The sequence below is a fragment of the Cucurbita pepo genome, chromosome LG02 (genome assembly GCF_002806865.2).
Source record: "Cucurbita pepo subsp. pepo cultivar mu-cu-16 chromosome LG02, ASM280686v2, whole genome shotgun sequence".
NCBI classification, from domain to species: Eukaryota; Viridiplantae; Streptophyta; class Magnoliopsida; order Cucurbitales; family Cucurbitaceae; genus Cucurbita; species Cucurbita pepo.
In genome coordinates, this window is record NC_036639.1 from 9,024,914 (window position 1) to 9,045,928 (window position 21,015).

The 21,015-nt window shown below is 35.6% G+C and overlaps 4 protein-coding genes and 1 long non-coding RNA gene across 9 annotated transcripts in view; 3 read left to right on the forward strand and 2 right to left on the reverse strand.

Annotated features, from left to right (window-relative positions):
- LOC111789029 (SCY1-like protein 2) overlaps positions 1-1,895 on the reverse strand; it is an 18,721-nt gene extending 16,826 nt beyond the window's left edge. For 2 of the 3 annotated variants that reach the window (XM_023669640.1, XM_023669639.1), the window contains exon 1: positions 1,247-1,895. In XM_023669640.1, coding sequence (XP_023525408.1) covers positions 1,247-1,738 — 492 coding nt within the window. In that variant the 5' untranslated portion in view covers positions 1,739-1,895. The remainder of the gene's footprint in view (positions 1-1,246) is intronic. The other variant, XM_023669641.1, reaches the window with a different exon arrangement.
- Positions 1,896-6,616: 4,721 nt separating this feature from the next.
- Positions 6,617-7,299, forward strand: LOC111786470. Its single transcript, XR_002813782.1, has 2 exons — positions 6,617-6,753; positions 6,999-7,299. It is a non-coding gene; the product is annotated as an uncharacterized LOC111786470 (long non-coding RNA).
- Positions 7,300-8,771: 1,472 nt separating this feature from the next.
- LOC111786462 (molybdopterin synthase sulfur carrier subunit) lies at positions 8,772-9,351 on the forward strand. Its single transcript, XM_023666714.1, has one exon. The coding sequence runs from the start codon at positions 8,827-8,829 to the stop codon at positions 9,133-9,135; it is 309 nt and encodes a 102-aa protein (XP_023522482.1). The 5' UTR covers positions 8,772-8,826; the 3' UTR covers positions 9,136-9,351.
- A 2,481-nt stretch (positions 9,352-11,832) lies between these two features.
- Positions 11,833-14,596, reverse strand: LOC111789066. Of its 2 annotated transcripts, none has more exons than XM_023669707.1 (3): positions 14,267-14,596; positions 13,261-14,150; positions 11,833-12,229 (listed from the first exon to the last, which is right to left on the reverse strand). In XM_023669707.1, exons 2-3 carry the CDS (start codon positions 14,113-14,115, stop codon positions 12,098-12,100), a joined length of 987 nt encoding a protein of 328 aa, XP_023525475.1. In that variant the 5' UTR covers positions 14,116-14,150; positions 14,267-14,596; the 3' UTR covers positions 11,833-12,097. The 2 variants fall into 2 exon arrangements, with proteins under 2 accessions (XP_023525475.1, XP_023525474.1); XM_023669706.1 differs by having other exon boundaries at positions 14,263-14,596.
- A 3,689-nt stretch (positions 14,597-18,285) lies between these two features.
- On the forward strand, positions 18,286-20,907 carry LOC111788791. 2 transcript variants are annotated; one of them, XM_023669294.1, is made up of 4 exons: positions 18,286-18,394; positions 18,553-18,606; positions 18,876-18,927; positions 20,518-20,907. In XM_023669294.1, the coding sequence occupies exons 1-4, from the start codon at positions 18,318-18,320 to the stop codon at positions 20,725-20,727; spliced, it is 393 nt and encodes a 130-aa protein (XP_023525062.1). In that variant the 5' UTR covers positions 18,286-18,317; the 3' UTR covers positions 20,728-20,907. The 2 variants fall into 2 exon arrangements, with proteins under 2 accessions (XP_023525062.1, XP_023525063.1); XM_023669295.1 differs by having other exon boundaries at positions 18,308-18,464.
- The last annotated feature ends 108 nt before the right edge of the window (positions 20,908-21,015 follow it).

The window sequence follows — 21,015 nt, forward strand, 5'->3', positions numbered from 1 at the left end:
TTTATCGTGGCTTTTTTGCAATGAAAGAGCCTATACAAAAGTGGATACCATAGGGCTAGCGTGATATTTTCGATCCATGGGTCGGTGATGTGCTTCCTCCATCACCCACCCTACGGCGAATTCGGTTGGTGATGAGGTTTTGATGTTCCTTTATGTACTTCCAAGGCCCTTTTGCAGATGAGGGAGGGGTGGATACCACATTTAGCTCATGTTTTGTAATCTTGGATGTCATCAAAATGATCTCGAAAACATTACTACTACTTTCTTTTCAACTATAACCTCAAATAGACCAATATCTAGCTTAACAGAAAACGATAAATTGTATCTCAAGAAACCATAATATTCCCAAACAAGGATCCACCAAATACCAAAAAACCGAACACGGTATGACCAAAACCAACACACCAATAGATTGAGGATAATATGGTGAGCAAACCTACGGAAGACAAATCACAACCAGCAGAACACGCGCCCTCACGCATCAGTGTGTGGTGGTGACACCAATGTGTGAGCCTCACACACTGCACCGATCTAGACTGAATTTTGGGGAAACAATGATCAACGACTAGGCTTTCGAATGATGTGGTCAATGAGACAAAACGGCAACAAAAAGGAACCAATTGGTTGACAAAACCATAGGTCAAAAGAAAAATAAAACCTTAATTGACCTAAAGCTCTAATACCACATAACTGCAAAAGGTTTGAGAAAATCAGAACCCTCTATTTCACTTACAAAAGAGATATATGCATAGGTACAAGATAAATCAAAGTAGGAGAAAGTTAAAAAAATTTAAAAAAAAAAACATTAAATAACAAGGCCACTAATATATTTACAGAAAACATAACAACTCTAACATGAATTTTTCATGTCTTTAACTTATCAATGGAAAGCTTTTCTCCCATAAAAAATGTACACAAGTTAAATTGACAATACAACTCAAGCTTGTAATCATTACCCTTCCTCTTCAAAGCAAGTGTAACGAAATTGGAAACTTATGAAGAAGTTGACAATAAATATTACGTCGAGTGATTATTGTATCCACACAAATTGCAGCAAATGACTATAATATTTTGGCATCAACTAGATTACCCAATATCACAACATTCAGACCGATAATTCAATTGAATAACATAAGAGGCTCCTCAAACTCAATCTGGTTTCGCATTTACTATACTAACCCAGATTGGAAAACACCTTGGCAAAAGAAAAAATAAAGAAAATTGAGGGAAATGGGGCTCTACATACCAAATCTTTGAGCTCATTAGGAACCTTAGCAACATTCTCCAGATTCCCAACAACATTTGCCACCGAAGCAAACAGCGGCTCGGTAACCATAGCCATGGCATTCTTATTCTCATCCAACGCCTGCACCACATGAACCACTCCCGGATGCCTCAGCTTCACCAACCGCCCCGCATCGGATCGAATCAGATCCAAAAACGAATCCTCAGCAGACTTCGACAACCCCGCGCGAGCCCTAGCCTCCGATAGAACCCTCTTATCCAAAACCCATACGCAAACAGCGGGATATTGCTGAGACCGCGAAGAATCACGAGCCTTCGCAGAATACAATTTCCAAGCCATGCCAGGACCGGCGGAGCCGATCTGATCGATAAGATCGTAATCCTGAAGGGGCCTGGGTCCGGTGACCTCCTGGACGGTGGTCTGAACGGTTTTCTCAATCACCGCGGCGGTCTTGGCCAAGGCTTGGGTGAGAGTTTTCATATTCAACGCCATTTTTGTGCTTCTTCACCGAACTGTGTAAGTTTACATACCAAAAATGTCGAAGAATTGTGGATGAAGATGATGATTTTGGGGGAATGGAAGAAGGATAGAGGAATTCGGAAGGATCATGGCAACAGTGTTTGGGGTTCTTCCATTTCTCTGTTGCAGTCTACGCGTGGTTTGGTTTCCTTAATTTTTCTTAGTTCATTCATTTTCCGTTTACCGTTGAAAGGTTAATTACTATTTTACCCTTCCAACTTTTCTTTTTAGATCACCATTTTTGTCCACTTCCGTTTTTTTTTTTTTTTTTTAATTGGAAATTCATTTTTTCCATTTTATCAAATTTAACCTTTTTTCTTAAACTGCAATCTCCACTCTCCATCCAATTTTTTTTTAATCCACCCAGTAATTTTAACAAAAAAATAAAAAATAATAAAATAAAATAAAAAATTTACCAATAATTTTGTAAAAAATGTCACCCATTTAAATATAAAAAATTAGTTCTAAAATATTTTTTTAAAAAAAAAATTTAAGGGAATTAATGAAAAATTTAAAAGGGTATTTACGACATTTTCTTGTAGTATTAAAGGTTTGACCCCAATATTTCAATGGATAAAATAATTATTTTTAAATGGTGTATGGAATGAAAATTTGTGAATGTTGTAGAAGGAAAAGAAGAAGATGATAAAGAAAGAAATAAAAATAATATTCAAAAATTGAATTTAGAAAAATAGCCCTCAAAGTTCCAAAATTGGAAAAGTAGTCCCAAAAGTCAAAAAAACACGAATAGCCTCATAAGTTAGAAATTTTGAAAAACCACCTCGATTATATTGAGTTTATGCAAAAGTAGCACTCCGTAAAGATAATTCTCTAAACAATGATGTAGAATATAAATCAAATAAAAATTATTTTTCAGAGAGATGGTCGAGTGGTTGATAGCTCCGGTCTTGAAAACCAATATTGAAGGTTCGAATCCCTCTCTCTCCTTTTGCTCAGCAAGTTTTATTGGTTTTCCCGGCTCAGTATCATAAAGGGAATGGCTCGGCTAGGTGGGATAGCCGAGCAAAAAAAAAACAAAAAAAAGAGTAGATAGAAATGAAGATTACGTTGAGTTTATGCAAAAGTCCATAAAGATAATTCTCTAAACAATGATGTAAGGAGCTCCATGTCTTCGTCAAGTTGTTAGAGGTTAATTCAAACTTAAGTCTTATATACCAAACTCTTTCTACAAGTATAATAAGCATTTCTACGGAAGGAGTCGAAAGCTTTTGAATTTGACACTAGATAAATTTGAAGGAGTATATTATCGAGTAAGAAAACGAGTTGTTTTTAAAAGTCGAGAAATTCATCTCCAGCACTTGATCTCGTTGGACGGAATTAATTCCTTTAGCTTCGTAGTGATGGTGAAAACGAAAGCTGAGGTGCTCGAGATTAAGCTACACAATAGGTTGCTTTTTATCGTTGATGAAAAAACTCAAAAACTTATTCTTTTGACTAAGAAATTCAAGCTTCACACTAAAGTCGTTCCTTAAAACCTATTCTAATACTTTAAGAGACCATTTTGTATCGGTTACCGCTATATAAAATATATTATATAACTAAGTTTATATCATAAATCAAATTTCTTAATACTCCCTTCAAGTTTCGGTGTGATTGAGGTACATTCTCTAACTCGAGGGGAGTATTAAGACATTTTTAATATAAACATATTTATAGAATATATTTAATATATTTTATACGTTAGGATTTTTCCATTATTTTTAAAAATTGGTTAGTATTATATTTTATTTTTGGTCTGAAATTTGGTTAATAATATATTTAATCTTAATACCTGTATCGGTTTCTCTTCTTAATATGGTATCACGAGAAGAGGAAGAACAGAAGAAAAGTGACAGAGGACGGATGAATTGGGATGACAAGATATATATCTTTTTAAGCCTACGTCTCAAAAGTTTTAATTACGGGTTTCTATAGCCATTGTTCCTCAGTGCAAATCATCAATATTTTTCCTCTCAACAATAAAATAAAGAACTTGATGCTTAGACATGAGAGTGATTCAAGGGAAAAACAGAACTTGATGTTCTTAAATATCAAAATTTCTTTTGGGGCGGAATCAACCAAATCCAGCTTTAAAACGGTCGGATGTTAATTTAACACATCCTTATTACATTCATCACTTTGATAGCTAAGATATTCACGTGTTCGAATCAAATTAAATGGAACAAATTACCAACTCTGGAGGAAATCATTTATGCATCATGATCGAAAAAGCAGCTATTCGAGTTCTGAGATACATCAAATGCAATCTATTTATGGGTTTTGCATATTTATGTAAAATTCAATAATTTCTTGGAAGTCTAAAAATCAAACCGATGTGTCCAGATCATTTGAGTTTATGATCTTTGCATCTTACTCGTAAATTCAATTATTTTTTAGAAGTCTAAAAGGCAAACCAATGTTTCCATTTTGCATCTTCACGTGAAATTCATTTATTTATTGAGAGTCTAAAAAGCAAACATCAAAAGTTGAGAGCAATTGGCAGATGTTTTCACTCCGGCTATAACAATTTGATTTTTTATTTCGGATATAAAGTTAGTTATGAAATATATTTTATACTGAATTAGATTTAATACCTTGTTTTTTCGAATCCCACCTGTATATTTTGTATATTTGATCTTATTTTCAAGATTTAGTTAATAGATTGTATTCTATTCAAACGCTGTGAACATTAATGAAAATTGGACTTTCATGTCACTTATGTTCTTCATTCGGGATTGAAAGTTCAATCTTCATTAATGTTCACAACGTTTAAATAGAATACAAGCTATCAATTAATGTTCATCCGGTTTAAATAGGATACTATCTATCAACTAAATAGAGAAAATATACTAATAACAAAACTCTGAAAAATTAAATAAAATATACTAAATATACTGTTAACCGAACAAATCTAACTGATTCCGTATAAAATATATTTCATAACTAACTTTACACCAGCAATCTTGTCAGCTCTTAAGATTTATGTTCATGTCATGGTTACTTTTGCATTGTCCTAGGTCACATAACGTGGAAATCTTTCGCTATGTCCATTCATAGTCCACCTCGACATATTCAAGATTCATCAGGGTTCTGAAAATTCAAGCTAACTTATTCTAAGTGCACCACATGGCTTTCGTCTAGTCCAAAGCTGGCCAATATCTTTGAACTCTTCTACACATGAATTGTGTGTCCCTTATATGGTTCTTACCAACTCACTTGAATTGGCCACGTCACCCAAAAATGAACTCGAGTGGTTTATTTACCTAATTTTTCCTATTCAAGATGGGTTCCAAGAGCTACTGATTATCGAGTTCAATCTGGAGAAGATCAAGAATAAATAGTTCAACCCGAGTTCAAGAGTGAAAGAAATCGGGGACAAGTGATTGAGTTCTGTCTCATTCATCTTTCGTTTCGTCTTTCCTTACAGTTCACTCTAATTATCCAAATACTTTTGGTTCCCTAATGTTGATACCCTACAGGTCCTATAAAAAAAAAATTGGAGAAGATTGAGTATCAGGGTGCGAGATCCGAGGCCCCAAACACAACCGAGCAAGTAAGTAGCCACTTTGGTCTTTCCTCAAAAAATATTTGTAGGAATAGCTTGGTGTTACCTCATAACCTTGAAGTTAACTCAGAACTAAGTAGATTTGAAAGGATTGGGCTAGATCACGAGTTAAAGACCCAAATTTAATGTTTTTAATGGATAGCCTAATATCTTATAATTAGGATGTACGCAAAATTTGATAGACATAGGATCGGGTTTAGGACCTAAACCAATGATAAGGGTAAAATGATCAAAATGCCTCTACGGTGTCCTTATGATATTTTATGGTCAGTCTTATAAATAGAGTAGTACCTGACGCTTAGACTGCTAGATACTACTCTATTTAGACCCGCCTTATGTCCTAAGTGACCTTAGACCACCCGATACATAGTACATTATGATCATATATTTTTCTCGCTTCAATGGGTTGTCTTGCTCAAACTCTTTTCTAGATGCCCTACTTCGTAGGATGCCATAACCTAAACTATGTCGCAAAGGACACAAGGGAATGTCGGGACAACCATGACCCAAATTTAAATTTTGAATTCTTGTGCAAATCTCGAGCACAAGTTTTATATTGAGATTTATGTTGGTTACTTCTCATGTGACCTAAAAGATCTTCTAGGAGTATTGTGTATGAAGTGGAAGTGGACAGCTCGATGAGATCCACTCTCCTTATATCCATCCAAAGACGAGGTATCATATAAGTGCATAAGCCAGGCCTAGGCACCAGACTAACAAAACCTTATGAACTTAAGAACTCCGTGGTCTAAGACCAAGGACCTTAGTACAAAAACCGTGTTATGCCTTTGGTCAAATTTTAGGGTATAGTATCCCTAACATCCTAACATCCACCATAGACACGATTAAGAGCCTACAAGTAAACTGCTTACGAAGTTATATACTCACTCTAGTTTTTGCATATATTTAGGTAATAACTAGAAGCTAGTCGAGGACATGAACGAATATGGAGCAGGTGCCATAGAGAGCCAAACCTAGGATATGAGCGAATATGAAGCAGGTTTTTTGTCGTTTTGTCTCGATTTTATTTTATACTTCGTCGGAAAAATAATCAATTTTCTCCTTTAAAAAATACAAAATTATTTTTAAACGGGTTTTTAGAATATAAATATTTTAAAAACATTTATATCTAAAATCTATTAAAAAAATATTGAGAATGAATTTTTATTTTATTTTATTTTATTAAATTCCATAAAAATTAATTTAAATTGATATTAAAGACTCATTTTATGAATTTTTAAAAAAATAATATTAAAATGTAAGGCATGGCGGACAAAAGACAGACTAGTATTGTATTCCGAATTAATTAATAATTAATAAAACAGTGAGTCAGACATATCCTTTCCTCTCGAAGCTCTTCTTTGGTTGCAAGCGTTGTCGATGCTCTCTTGATCTTCGGTCCCGTTTCCGCCGCAAGTTTCGTGTAAGTGTTTTTCGATTTTTGTAAGTTTCGTTTTTCGATTGCAAATTTCTGGAATTTTCTTTCGATGTTTGATTCCGGTGTTCCTTGGCTTTAATTCTGATCGAGTTTCTGATTAGGAAAAACACCAAAAATAGGGGTTGAACTCGTTCCTGGAACCTAATCTGTGGATCAAAATTCAAATATTATAGTTTCTTATTCTTTGGCTGTTGAATTGAGTTGTTGAACGATTTCGTTTTGCACTATAGGCTATGAGGTTGAATTGGTAGTAGACAAGATTCATCGGTAGGACTGCTATGTTAATCGAAATTTCACATTACTTTATGGAGAAAGAAGAATCCTTAGCGAGTAGCATCGGTGAGAGAGTATTTATGGACATGCATGTTGACTATTACGAATGAAATCTGTATCATCTGGTAAACACTAAAGATGACTTTTCTGAATCTTGTAAATGTCATATTAGTTTAATTAAACTCATTTTCATTGTTGGTTTCTGAATCCTTGGTTGGAGCCTGGATATAGCTGACGTTTGAAGTGTTTATTTGTCACCTTGAATCTTGGATGCGTTTTTCATTCCAAATCCATTGTCCAAACCTAACCTCTTCTGGCCCTCTATCCCTTTGTAACTATATATTTGACCAAAAGTTTCAAGAAATCTATCCCAAAATTTCATAAGATATTATCCAGTTCTCAAGCAGCAGACCTACACTACACTCGTACGGAAGAATATTGGAAAAGTTGCATGTTAATTCTCCATAAATTGGCAGACGAGATTCCGAGGGATTTTTAGCCTTCCGGTGAAATAGAGCACAAGGGATCTGGTTGAGCCATCCAAAATGAGCAAATAGAGATTTACCAGAAAATGCAGTAAAAATTTGGGAGTCCACCTATGAAGATCATTATTTATTCAATGATTATTTGAAAAAAAGAAAAAGAAAAAGAAAAAGGTGCAGAGTCCTTTTCTAACAAAAAATACATGAATGAAGTTGTTGGGACACAAAATATAGCAGCAAATGGCTTTCTAATGAATTTTGAAGGCGCCTTTAGCCACAATAGTCCTCCCACCCGTGGACTCATAGCCATACTTCTTCTTAATGATCCTATGCCATAACGCATTTGAATTTGAAGGAAATCACCAAAGCTTGGCAACCAAGAGAGAAAAATCCTTACTGGAAAAAATTTACCCTACCCAAGCACCTTTGCTACACCACTTAGAAACAACCTCCTACCCAACAGATGAGATTATCCATACTTCTCATCATTTTCCTACCAAAAACTCCTCATCACCCTTACTAAAATGGAGCACACTAACGAGGAAATCCTGAACAATGATAGTTAAGTAGATAGGGATTTAGTAACATCCTATTGGTTTAATTTTATTAACTTCCTGTTCTTAGAGAAACAACTTTCTTCTAAGAAGAGGGATTTTTCGATTTCTTCTACGAGTGGGTCCAAAAGGAGTAGGCTGAGGAAAGGATTATGTCCCAACCAAAAGAAGTTGTAGTAATGTTGTAAGTTTCCAAGGAACTTCACAAGCAGCAAAGTGAGTTCGCCTCTTAAGTTTATCTGGATCAAGATAAAGACCAGCAACAAATTATTCCTCCTCCCTACATGATACTAATAACAATATGGTCTCGAGAACTTCTGTTAAAGTTCAGAATGAATCCTCCCTTCTGGAACCAAAATCTAATGTTACCATCATCAAATTACAAATGAGTAAGATGGTAACTTTCTAGGAAGGTCCTATTTATGCATCTAGTAAACTGTAGTCCACTGTGAAAAAGGTGACCTGGATCTGATGAGCAAAATCTTACCACTACCTTTGCCATCGATCACGATAGATATTGGTAATGCTACCAACATCCATTGCAATAATTTCATTCACAGTGAACTGCATATTTTGATTTGGATCACATTTTCCCATTATCGACCAATTAGCTCACATGCTTTAACATATCTTTCTCGGTCCATTGTGTGTCGTTGGAGTAAATAATCATCATTTCATGATATGGCTTCTACAGTTAAACCGTTCACACTTGTGAATTCATCACGTGGGTATTGTCCAAAGAGGAAGACATGAAAGGACAAGAAGATAGATTTGGAACATCAGACAGTTCTGGGGAAAAGGTGGAGCATCTGGTTCAAATCAAGGCCTTGTTTTTTGCTAGAGCTCGAGATCTTACGGGCCTAAACGACATGGTATTGGATGTCCCTTCAGGCAGTACTGCCAAGGATTGTTTGAACAAGATTGTAGGAAAATTTCCAAGGCTAGAAGAGATCATTGGATGTGTGGTTCTTGCTCTGAATGAGGATTATACAACTGAGTCAACAATTGTTAAAGATAAAGATGAGTTGGCAATTATCCCTCCCATAAGTGGTGGCTAACGTTTCTTCTGTTGTCACCAAAGATATTTCCCCTTTTTCTTTTTGGTGCCTTTTCAAATGTGGGACTTAATAAGAGCTCAAACATTTCTTTTGGTTTAAAACATCTATTGTAAATTAAACGTTCCCTTTCCTTCTGAATCTTGGTAAGTAAAAAAAAATATTCCCATAGGAATTTAGAACAATATTGAGAAAGCTAAAATTTTAATTCGAGTTAAATATGTACTTTCTGTGCCAATGTTTTAACTCTTTTTTATTATCATCATTATTAAGATCATTAACTGAATCGGTATTGCACAGGTTCAAGGCTGAAAATGGATTAAGAGTACAGAATTGGTTGAAACTTTTATGCATGAAAGATCGAAAACTGAAAAGTAACATATGCATCAAAGATAAAGCTATATGAATGGTATAAAGATAAAGTTGTATATATTTAGGCCTAAAATAAAATTGACAAAACGAATTTCACCCATATGCATCAAAGATAAAGCTATATTTAGGCCTAAAGATAAAGTTGTATATGTTTAGGCCTAGTGGACTCCATGTTTGTACATTCTTTCATAAACTAGACCGTTTGGTCTGATTGAAAGAAATGCTATTTTTTTTTTAATTAGTATTTTTTAAGCATTTGAAAAGTGATTTCAAACATCTGTGAATGTGAGCACGAAAGGGCCCAGCAAGGTCTGTGAAAGTATTTTAAAAAGAGTGATCATAAGAGAGGCAAGCAACGTTCTTGGAAGTGTTCCAAGTGAATGTGAGCACGAAAGAGACAAGCAACGTCTGTGAAAGTATTTCAAAAAGAGTGAGTGATCATAAGAGAGGTAAGCAACGTTCTTGAAAGTGTTTCAAGTGAAGTGAGCATGAGAGAGACAAGTAAGACCCGTGAAAATGCTCTTAAAAGAGTCAAAGAGAATCAAGTAATGTTCGTGAAAGTGTTTCAAGAGAAGTACGCACGAAAGAGACGAATGACACCTCTAGAAGTGCTTCAAGAAAAGTGAACATGAAAGAGTGCTCTAAGAAAATAGTTGGTAGAGTTATGTACTCCCATGACTTTAACTAATAGACATGCAAACAAAAGAATTTCATAGCCTAATCTACTCGAACATAGTTTGTGATTATTTATATTTTTGGTTTCACTATAAAAACACATATATAAGTAAGAAACATGTTCGATAATTATTTCATATTTTCAGTTTTCTTCGATATTAAATTATTAACAAAATAAAAAACTTAATTAATGAACAAATGTGTAAGTTATAAGTTCGATTCACTTCAATTCTTGAACTCTTAAAGTGGCAAGTTTCTGTATTCTAAAAATTTTAGTTTTATGTATAACGAGTTCTTAAACCGTAAATAATGTTCTAATAAAACTCTAAATTTTCAATTTTATGTCTAATAAGTCTCTTTTATATATATATATATATAAATTACTTAAAGTAATTGAAGTTTATATACAAAACAAATGCTCGAGAGTACATTATATGATATAACCAATAGCTAAAACAAGTTAAGACAAAATAACAACAATACAAAAGGAAGACTTGGGCCTAAATGGTCCTTTAGAGAAATGCAACTCTGGAATGCTCCTACCCTCCACTAACTCCTCAATTACCATCTAAAATACACAAAGTAGGAAGGAGTATAAAAATATACTTAGTGAACTACTTGCACGCTCTAAATCGAATACAACTTTAATCTAAAACCACAAGTTTAGAGGGTAGATTGTCAGGGTTAACCCAAAATTTGAGGGCTTACAAGCTCCGGTTTTGGATGGTTAACCCAAAAGTCCTTTCATATTCTATCCCTATCAAGGTCTTGAATAGTTCACCTAGGTTGATGCTATGCATACTCATGATTGAAATAGTTCTAAATCCAGAACCCTAAGAATAGACTAGAAAATTGAAAATTGCAAAGGTAACCCTAAAAGTCGATTTTATGTATGGTCCGCTTATAGATATTTTTTCCAAATTAATGACTTTTAGCTTTTCACATCTCTCCTAATCGTGCCTACATCCTATAAGGAGTTGCCACAAAATGATCCAACGACTCTGATTGGCCACAGGTTAGAAGAAGATTGAATTGATTCTTGTTCCTATCCATCCGAGGAAGATTGCACTTGAGTTTGAATGTAACTTTCAATGTTTAGGGTTGAATTAAGGACAATTAGGTATTCATAACTCTATGGATGAGTTCTAAAATCGATGGCATGATTGGTTTGAATATCATAGGTGAAGTTCAACCCTATCCAGGCTGAGTTGACGGTTCACTTCTGGATACTTAAGAAGATCAAATTATGCTTATAGTGTAAGTTCAGAACTTACATCGGGAATATCTAACCTTGACTTTTTTGCACATCATATTATTCTAGTAGTTTTCTTTTCCGCCAGCTTTTGACCGCATAAATATATGCTTGCCCATAGTTAATCCTAGAGAGTACATCAACAAATTCATCTAGTGGGTCCACGTGCATATGCATAGACTATGAAGAGAAGTACTATGCATCATGATATTATTCGTGTACTTTTTTTCTGCCAACTTTTGACAGCATAAGTGTGTGCTTGTCCATAGTCATCACTAGGGAGTACATTAACGAGCTCATCTAGTGATCCACGTGCATATGCATAGATTGTATATAGAAAGTACTATGCATCCAACCCAAAGTACAACTATGATTAGGCCCCAACAGTTACATATTATGCGTGAAACTTGATCCCGATAATGAGACTACTTGCCGAGCTATGCATTCATCAATATAAACACAAAATGGAATATCTCAAAGGGAAAGAAAAAAAGAAAAGAGAAGTCAGTATCTGAATTCACTTTACAGACAGCTGATGCTGAAAGCATCTTGTATTGGTGCATAACATAGATAGAAACCTGTGGAATATTACATCTTTTAGATAAAGAGAGGGACAGAGAAACACCATCACTTTTACTTTATTCGCATCTCGTGTGGGAAGAATCCTCAACTCATGCTCATTGCAGGCCATGGATTTATCCCGGCACCAGGGAGAGCAGGTCGAACAACTGGGACACGCCTCACAATCGAAAAGGCTTCGTTAAGACGAGCAGCTCGACTCTTGAGTGGAGATCCCTTCTGCAGGTAATAATTAGTTCATAGGGTGTCAAAAAATATAATCCCAACTTTGAAATGATGCCGAAAATCGACATCTCAATAGAGTATTTGAAAAGGGGGAGGGGGAATTGCTGCCTATGTTGCAGAATATCAGCCACATAAAGCAGACTAGCTCCTACCCGAGTTTCTCAAGGTGTCGTTTTCATCTAATTGAATGCTAAACTTGAATAAATGGGAAAGTTCCCGAAAGGAAAACCAAGCAATAAATGCCCTAACTATAAATGTCGAACAAGAAAGTGTTCACAGCAAGCCAACTAACAGCAGCAGTACTAAACTTGGTTCACATTTTGGCACATCAATGAGAAGGAGCTGAACTGCCCCAGCACCGAGCCTATCGAGCCTACTGGCCTAAACAACCGAATCATCACTCACATAAGCTAACAACAAGCTCAAGCTCGAGCCAACCGACCTAAGCAACTGAATCACCACTCATACAAGCTAACAACAAACTCAAGCTCAAGCCTACTGACCTAAACAACCGAATCACCACTCACATAAGCTAACAACAAACTCAAGCTCGAGCCTGCTGACCTAAACAGCCGAATCACCACTCACATAAGCTAACAACAAACTCAAGCTTGAGCCTACTGACCTAAACAGCCGGATCACCAATCATATAAGCTAACAACAAACTCAAGCTCGAGCCTACTGACCTAAACAACCGAATCACCACTCACATAAGCTAACAACAAACTCAAGCTCGAGCCTACTGACCTAAAAAACTGGATCACCAATCATATAAGCTAACAACAAACTAGAGCCATGCCTATTAAACTTGATTCGTGTTTCACTACAAAGAAAAATACTGGATTTTCACTCAAATTGTTAATATACCAAGTAAAATGACAACAAATATGCAGCACAATAAACCCAACAATCAACAACTTCCAGAATTTCTTCACAGTGAAGCAATTAGTTAATCTAAGACAAAAGTTCAGTATCAACAGTTCATCATCTAATTTGTTTGCTGTATAAATTCTTAGTGAATTTACCTTCTCATTCAGGATAACCTTCAGGTGCAAGCTCTGGCTCTTCCTCTTCATTTTGTAGAGCTTCCTCCCAAGAATAATGAATCCCATTACAGCAGCTGCTAATGAGAATGACCAGACAGGGCTTGCCTTAAACATGCAATACTTCAGGACATCAAATGGGACTTTCCACCAAACTACTTTCCTTTGGTCTCCAACCTCACTGCCAGATTCTGCATTCACTTTTGTTTCTTCAATTTGGAGATTCTTGTTCTCCTCCAAATGTTCTTTGCCTTCTTCTTCTTCCAACTTCCCAACTTTTAAGCCACTTTGATCTATATTCCCACCAGAATCAGACAAGAAATTGTTCCAATCCTTGCTTTGGGGTTGGAATTCTTCAGATTCTTCAAAAGCTAATCCAACATGTGATTCTAAACTCTCCAATTCTCGATTCTTACCGCTCATTTCCTCATCGCCTAGCAGAAATTCTGCAATTCCAGACTCAGTTTTCAAATTGAATTCGCTAAATTTACGATCATCAGACCTATCACTACCAGAATCGGACCACAACTCTCCCGAAATTACCCCACTATGCCGATTCTCCAAACTCGGATCAATCCAACTAGGATTATCGGATTTAACCGAATCCTCCTCTTCGCTAAGATCACGCTCAGGAATAGTTTTCACTCGCCTTCCCTGATTATCAAGAGAGAAATAATCGGATTTGATCATGCTATCGGAATCGGACATATCCTCAGCTCCGCCGAAACGGGTCGGTTTCTCCCCGGAAAACTCAGCGGCAGTCAGGGGAGTTTCAGCGTTCGAATCATGGAGCAGCACCTCCCAATCCTGAAACTCAGCACCCACAGCTCCTTCCATAGCAGCCAATAATAGAAAGTTCCTCAACCTACGAACTGAAAACGAAAAAGGGGAAAACTACAATAAACAAGTTGAATACAGAAACAAGCAGCCAAAACACAAAAAGGGCAAGAAATCAAACAAAAGCAGTAAAAAAAGGAATCCAACCCACTGAGAAAGAGAGAAAACCAACGACCCCCTCGAATCAAAATCTGACCCAAATTCGTTGAATCTTGGAATTCAACAACAGAGTATCAAAAACCAGAGGCGCAGAGGAGATTTATGCGGGCAATGGGAAGAGGTGAGAACAGGGGGTTTGAGGAGAATCGAAATATGGAGAAAAAGACGATGGAAGATGGGATTGAATACGGATGAACTCACTGTCGGCGTCTGAAGTAAAACCAGAACACTCCAATCCTCAAGAATCGGTTATTCAATAAATGTGTTTTCGCACATCAAACATTCTTCTCATTTTCATTCACTCTTCCAAACCTCTCCTTCTCTTCAAAAATATTTTTTTAATTCTTTTTAAATATTAAAATATATATAATTCTAGACGTTAATACTTTATTTAAAAAATGTTAAATACCTTAAAAAAAAAAACACTTTTTAGACGTTTTTTTAATTTAAAAATACTTTTATAATTAATTTTTAGATTTTTCTTTAAAAGTTCAAATGTTTTTTTTTTTTTTCGGTGTATTTCTGAAACAAAATATTAATAATTTTTATCTAATTTTTTATTAAAATAATGTAAAGATATTATTAAAATTTTAAAAATATTTTGAGATAAAATATAAAGGTAGGGTATTTTTATGGACTATAATCGCATTTTTTAAATTAACTAAGGAATAATTAATAATTAAAACGTTAAAACATAAAGCAACTAAATTGAAATTTCTTTTTAAAAAATGAAAAAAAAAACGCAACAAATTTTAATGATAAAATTAATTTTGAGGTTGAGAACTTTATAAAAATAAATAAATAAATAAATAAATAATTGCTACACGCAAGAAATCGGTGAAGAAAATGGCCTATTAGATCAAATGGACGGAATGTCTTTCATAAGAAATCGAATGAAAAATCGAAAGTAAATTTATATTGCTAATATCAATATAGCTTAAAGCGTATTTTGACATCTACTCTCTTTGAGGTCGGATGTTTGAATCCTCGTACCACATATTTATATAACTTAAAAGAATAATTTAATGTTGTATGGTTTCCAAAGCAACATCGTATCTCATTATCTTGGTTTCCAACAATACGACTCATGCATTATGATGTCATCCTAGGACAACTCGGGCATCTTGGCTTGCTCGGACATGCTTATTGTGAATTGACCCATGTCGATCATATTAGCGGGACATCTTGAACATCCATCCATCTAGGCTCTACTGGGACATGAATCCTCCCTTATTGATACCATGTCATTGACGGATTCTGTATCGGATATCAGGTGCATATACCAACCTCCAATACATGAGATGGGATACAATGTCGGCACACCCATGTCATTCGATAATGTCCTTAAAAGACTCATTTCAAAGGCAGTCGTTTGAGATGCTCGTCTCGTAATGCTTGCCCACACTACAACACACATATGTGCCACTGGTTAGCTCTCTCAGGCCATAAGGTCTAGGGGTGGTGGAGAGCTAACATCATGTCTCCCCATATATTACATTTTGAGACATTTCTAATCTTTTTAGAGTATACGTGATTTTGGCAAGTGGTCACACAGTCTCATGAAGCGTCCATCGGGTGTCCGATTAACACCAAATTTGACGAGGTTTCATCTTTCATATAGACGGACTTAACTTTAGAACCACATACCAAAACTCAAATCGAAATCTTGACTTCTAAAGTTATGGCTCGGGGCCATACCCACCCCTCTCTAAGCTTAATATTATCAACCCCAATTAGTTTGGGCCTAAATTAATTTATGTCGCCATTATTAATATTAATATTGTAATAAGAATTATTATTATTAATAATTGAGTTAAGCTGTGAGAGTGGTGATTCATGCCTTAACCAATTCAATAATGTTTCAACTTGCCTTCTAGATATATTGTTGATTTTTTTTTAATTATTTTTAGCTTTAATTATATTTTAACTAAATTAATAAAAATATCAGTTTTAATAATACCTTTAAATTAAAAAAAAAATCTAAAAATATAATGGATAATGTTTAAAAAAATCTCAAACTTTAAATTTTTTATTTATTAATATACTTCAATTTGTTACGAGTAATCTAAGATTTCAATCTAACATAAAATGATGGCTTGCTGTCAATTTCAAATGAATGATTTAGAATAACTCGTTATATCCTTAAGTAGAGATTTTTAGAACAGATATTACCTTCATTTCAAACATCTGATATTGATAAAAATTATGGGTGAGGGTAAGATTGTGAAGTCACGCTTAAGGTATTGTTCTACTGCATATACTAATGTTTTTTTTTTTAACTCGTAGGGTCATCCAAATGCAAAAAGGTACGTAAAATAAGTCATTTTCTCATTACTATGACTTGATAATCGTGTTTCACAAGGATTCCACAAGGCTGAACTGTAATGACCCAGATCCACCGCTAGCAGATATTGTCCTCTTTGGGCTTTCCCTTTCGGACTTCCCCTCAAGGCTTTAAAACGTGTCTACTATGGGAAAGTTTCCACACTCCTGTAAATGGTGATTTGTTCTCCTCCCTAACCAATGTGGGACATCACATGAACATTGAGACCCCTGGAGAGATGATATCAAACCATTTTGAGCCGATGAAAAATGATGTCTAATTGAGTTCACAAAAATATTACGTATTGAAATCACCACCCTTTCAACACTACAAGAGACATTGGAAGAGGTAGAAAATGCTGATCAATGACATCTGGAACGAGAACATCTTCACAACGAAGTAAAAGGAGGAAAAAAAAAACATCCTTCTACCCATATGTGATTGATGTTGTATAGACAATGAATATGCAAACAACTCAACTTCAAAATCTCGTAGAGAAAGGTTAAGAAGAGAGATGTTCGGCTTGGTTGGAGGGCTTGTCTAATGTATGACAACACGTGCCCAGTGGAACTTGCACATGTCATTTAGAATTTACGTTATATGATGATGTGATATATACATGATGATGATGCATGAAAACATGATGATGTAAAATGTATGATGATGAGATGACTTAATATGATGGTATTTCATATTAAGATGATGTGCATGTATTAAATGTCATGATGCATTATGACGACGAGATTTTTAAGACACAACCCTAATTGATGTTAATGATGATGAACGTATGAAGGCCAATGTGTTCGTGTTATCTAGGATAATGTGTGAATGATGTATAGGGTTGTGTCATAAGAATGATTTAAAGATGAAAACTATAGGAACCTCATGCATTATATCGGATTACTTCCCCATTTATGATGATTAGTACGAATGCGTACACGATGATGATAATGATGATTATGCATCGCATGACACTCAAGGGCCTGCTGACCTCCGAACGTCGCTACAGACAACTAACTCGACTATGATTGGTCTAGGGGGTACGAACTGCATGGAGACCCAAGCTCGCATGTGTGGTCGTTTGTAGGGAAATACTACACATCCAATTTGTCTAGACTGGAAGCCACCCCTACGATGGTTTTAACGATAGATCTCTAATCATGAGTTTCATGTGTTTGCCTTCTCGAACTCTAATAATGAGGTCACTTATGGAGTATTTCTTAAAATACTCAAGTCGCTTGATATTTCTATTTCAGGTAAATGCAAGAGACTCATGTACGGTTGACGATGACATCGCAAGTCAAGACTAATGACACATGCATATGATATGTGTATTTATTTTCTTAAACTTCGGTTAGAATAAAATGTTTTTATGTTTATTTATTTTATTTAGAAATTTGCTATGCCGTTTCAAAGACGTTTTTGAACACCTAAGTCCACAACAGTGTTTTATGGTGAAGTTTTTAAACGTTTATTTTCGCATAAGAGAATATGTTATGATGACGGTAACGACTTTAGGTTAATAGAAATCTAAGGTCGTTAGAGGACCAAGTTGATATATATTTCGTTCATGAACATCTATTTATCTCGATACAATTGAAAAGGAGATATTGCATGCATCATATAAATAGATAGGTTTAGATAGGTAGGAATGAATGATGAACTCTTCTTCCACGACTCTACTTATATAGAATCATGACTTTTGCCATTTAGTAATTAAATGTATTTTTGGAAAACATGTGTTTTTGGGAAGGGTGAAGCAGTATCCATTTCTAGGCCGTTCCACGGCGTTGAGGGGTGGGTAGAAGATGGGTAAAACTCTTACGGAATCCAAACGCCTTCTGTTCGATCGTCGCTACGGTTGGGTGTTAGTCGCTATCTCCCTGCCTCGATTGCAGTTTCCTTTCTGTAAATTTGTGATTTGAATTATGGCGATGTTTCTCTTTGTTTCGCAGGATTGATGAATGGAAACACCCTGCGGAAGAAGCTTTGGCAGGCGGCCGAGGAATGTATGTTTATGTTCTTCATTGCATGTATATCCATCAGCGTTGGCAGTTGTTCTATCTGTTCTTTCAATTTTCAGTTCTAGAAGAACGAGAGAGAGGCTTCTTTTAGCGATTTTTTGGCTTGATTCTTCTTTGCTATGTTTGTTAAGTACATTTGTGCTTCCTAGGTCTCTTCTTGTTTTTGTTTATCGTCTAGTTACCATAGCTTCTTGTTTATTAAGCAGATAATAGCAATTTTAGACTGATCTCTTTATCCTATCTTATCTTTTTAGGTTTTGCATAGTGCCCCTCGCGAAAACTCTGGTTAACTCAGTCACACAGATGGTATGATTCTAACCTTATCCACTACAGTTCTTGCTGCTGCTGCTGCTGTTATTGTTGTTTTTATTTTATTTTTCTTTGCAAAAGAAACAACTGAGTTAGCTCAAAAGAACTGTGGAAAAAAACTTGGCAATCAATGTTAGGAAACTGCAATTGTAAATGAACTCTGGCTTGATAGAATTTGGGGTTCTTAGGTTACATTTTTTCAAATGATTTTACACATTTTATGCATATTAGATCTTGTGAGGCATTGAATCTTCAATGTACATAATTATTTGTGTTGTGATTCAGTAGGTGAAGTTAAGTTCAATGTCGATTGAGAAGTTTCAAAGTCCATTGTTTAATCAGTTATCAAGTGGTCTAGCTTGGCCTGGTTCGTTAGTTTTGCCTCATTCTGTTCTTTCTTCCTTTTCTGAACCTAGCTCTAATTTTGAGACCACAGGTCCATGTTTTTGTTATATTTGTAAATAAGATGCTCGTTAAGAAGAGTGAAAGAGTTGAATGGAAGCAACCCAAAAAAGCAATGCCCCACCAACAAAGGGGCAACTAAGAGGACAATCAAAATTGCTAGAAGGAGATCCACTTGTTGGCAATTAAGGAAAGAGGAAGATTACAAAAAAAGATTAGATACATGTGCCCAAGTAGATGCATGAAAGCGGGCTAGATCTAGAATATCCTCCTAAGATCCCTCTAACACCCAAAGAACTACTGGCGTCCTCATCTTCTTTTGTAAGAACACTTCATGAAATAAAATTCCTATTTGATTCACATTCATTCACTGAATCCTGGTTGCATACAGTACACCAATCGGGACAAAGAACCGTAGCTGAGGATAATATCAGTGGAGTTAAAATAGAGAATTTTAGTAGTTGATGCAAAAATATTAAAGCATTCTTTATAAGGGTGTGGAAACCTATTCTTTATAAGGAAAATCCGAAAGGGAAAGTCCAAAGAGGACAATATCTGCTAGCAGTAGGCTTGGGCGGTTACATTTTCTTTTTCTTTTTATGAATTGACGATGAATAGTATTAAGAAGTGGGAACAAGCCACTTCTTAATCTGCCCTTTCTGTGCAGGGTAGAATCATTTATCCACCTCATGGCTGCCTAACAGTGAGGTCAAATTAGGTTTATGATCAGTAGTACTAGGAAGTTGGAAAAAGCCACTTATCAGTCCACGCTTAATACCAGCTACAATCTTTTTTTTTATCTCCCCTCATGTCTACCTATTGGTGAGACCAAAGTAGGCATTGTTGTGGATTAGATATTCAGCCTTGGGTTTGATTACGCCTCAGATCATACTTCAATTTAAGCAGAGATCCTTGATAGTGGGTTTGTGCAATTAATTTCTTCTACTAGTCACAATTCATAATATGTAGCAAAATTCTTTCTGTGATTGTGGGCATACATTAATAGGTTTAAGAGAAGGGTTTCATTTTCTTGGGTGTATATAACATGTTTAGCATTCTTAACCCAATGGACATTAGGCTGCACAATTCCTTCAGTATAAATCATGTAGCACTTTTGGATGTTTTCTGAATAGACAGACTGCTAGACCTCTTACTCGAATACTCGTGATTTTCGTTCCATTGCAGTTTAGCATTGCAGCAACATCTGCAGTGAAAGCTCTTGAAAAGCCAGAACTACTTTCACCTCAAGTACTACAAGCTGGTCTCCATGAAAGGGTTGAGAAATTCATGTTGTCTGTACAAAACTCTGCATTCCACTGTGGCTTGCAGAAAACAAATTCTCCTTCTCCCGCCACTAGTTCCTTGGATCTACATGATGAAAGAATGGATCACTGAGTGTAAATGATCCTCATACACTTAGATTTTCTTAAGGGAAAGAGAGATTTCGAAACTCAAATAATTAAAAACTCTCTTTCCTTCCATCTTCCTACGCTATCAGCAGTTGTCATTAGTTGTTGCCATTGTCATAAACTCAAATATTTACCTGTCACAATTGCACTTTGATGGTAGCGGACTTACAATTGTGCGGCAATCACTTCTCAGTAACAAGTGAGTTAAGCATATTCGTTCTTGCGTTGCCTACGTCCAAACGACGTATACTCGAGCCTCTTGCCCCGGTTCAAG

Coding starts and splice junctions, on each gene's coding strand:
- LOC111789066 (XM_023669707.1), bottom strand. CDS start 14,115: ATGGAAGGAGCTGTGGGTGCTGAGTTTCAGGATTGGGAGGTGCTGCTC. Junction 12,230..13,260: donor AGGTTATCCTGAATGAGAAG/GTAAATTCACTA, acceptor TATTACCTGCAG/AAGGGATCTCCACTCAAGAG.
- LOC111786462 (XM_023666714.1), top strand. CDS start 8,827: ATGAAAGGACAAGAAGATAGATTTGGAACATCAGACAGTTCTGGGGAA.
- LOC111788791 (XM_023669294.1), top strand. CDS start 18,318: ATGTATTTTTGGAAAACATGTGTTTTTGGGAAGGGTGAAGCAGTATCC. Junction 18,395..18,552: donor CCGTTCCACGGCGTTGAGGG/GTGGGTAGAAGA, acceptor TTTGTTTCGCAG/GATTGATGAATGGAAACACC. Junction 18,928..20,517: donor TTAACTCAGTCACACAGATG/GTATGATTCTAA, acceptor GTTCCATTGCAG/TTTAGCATTGCAGCAACATC.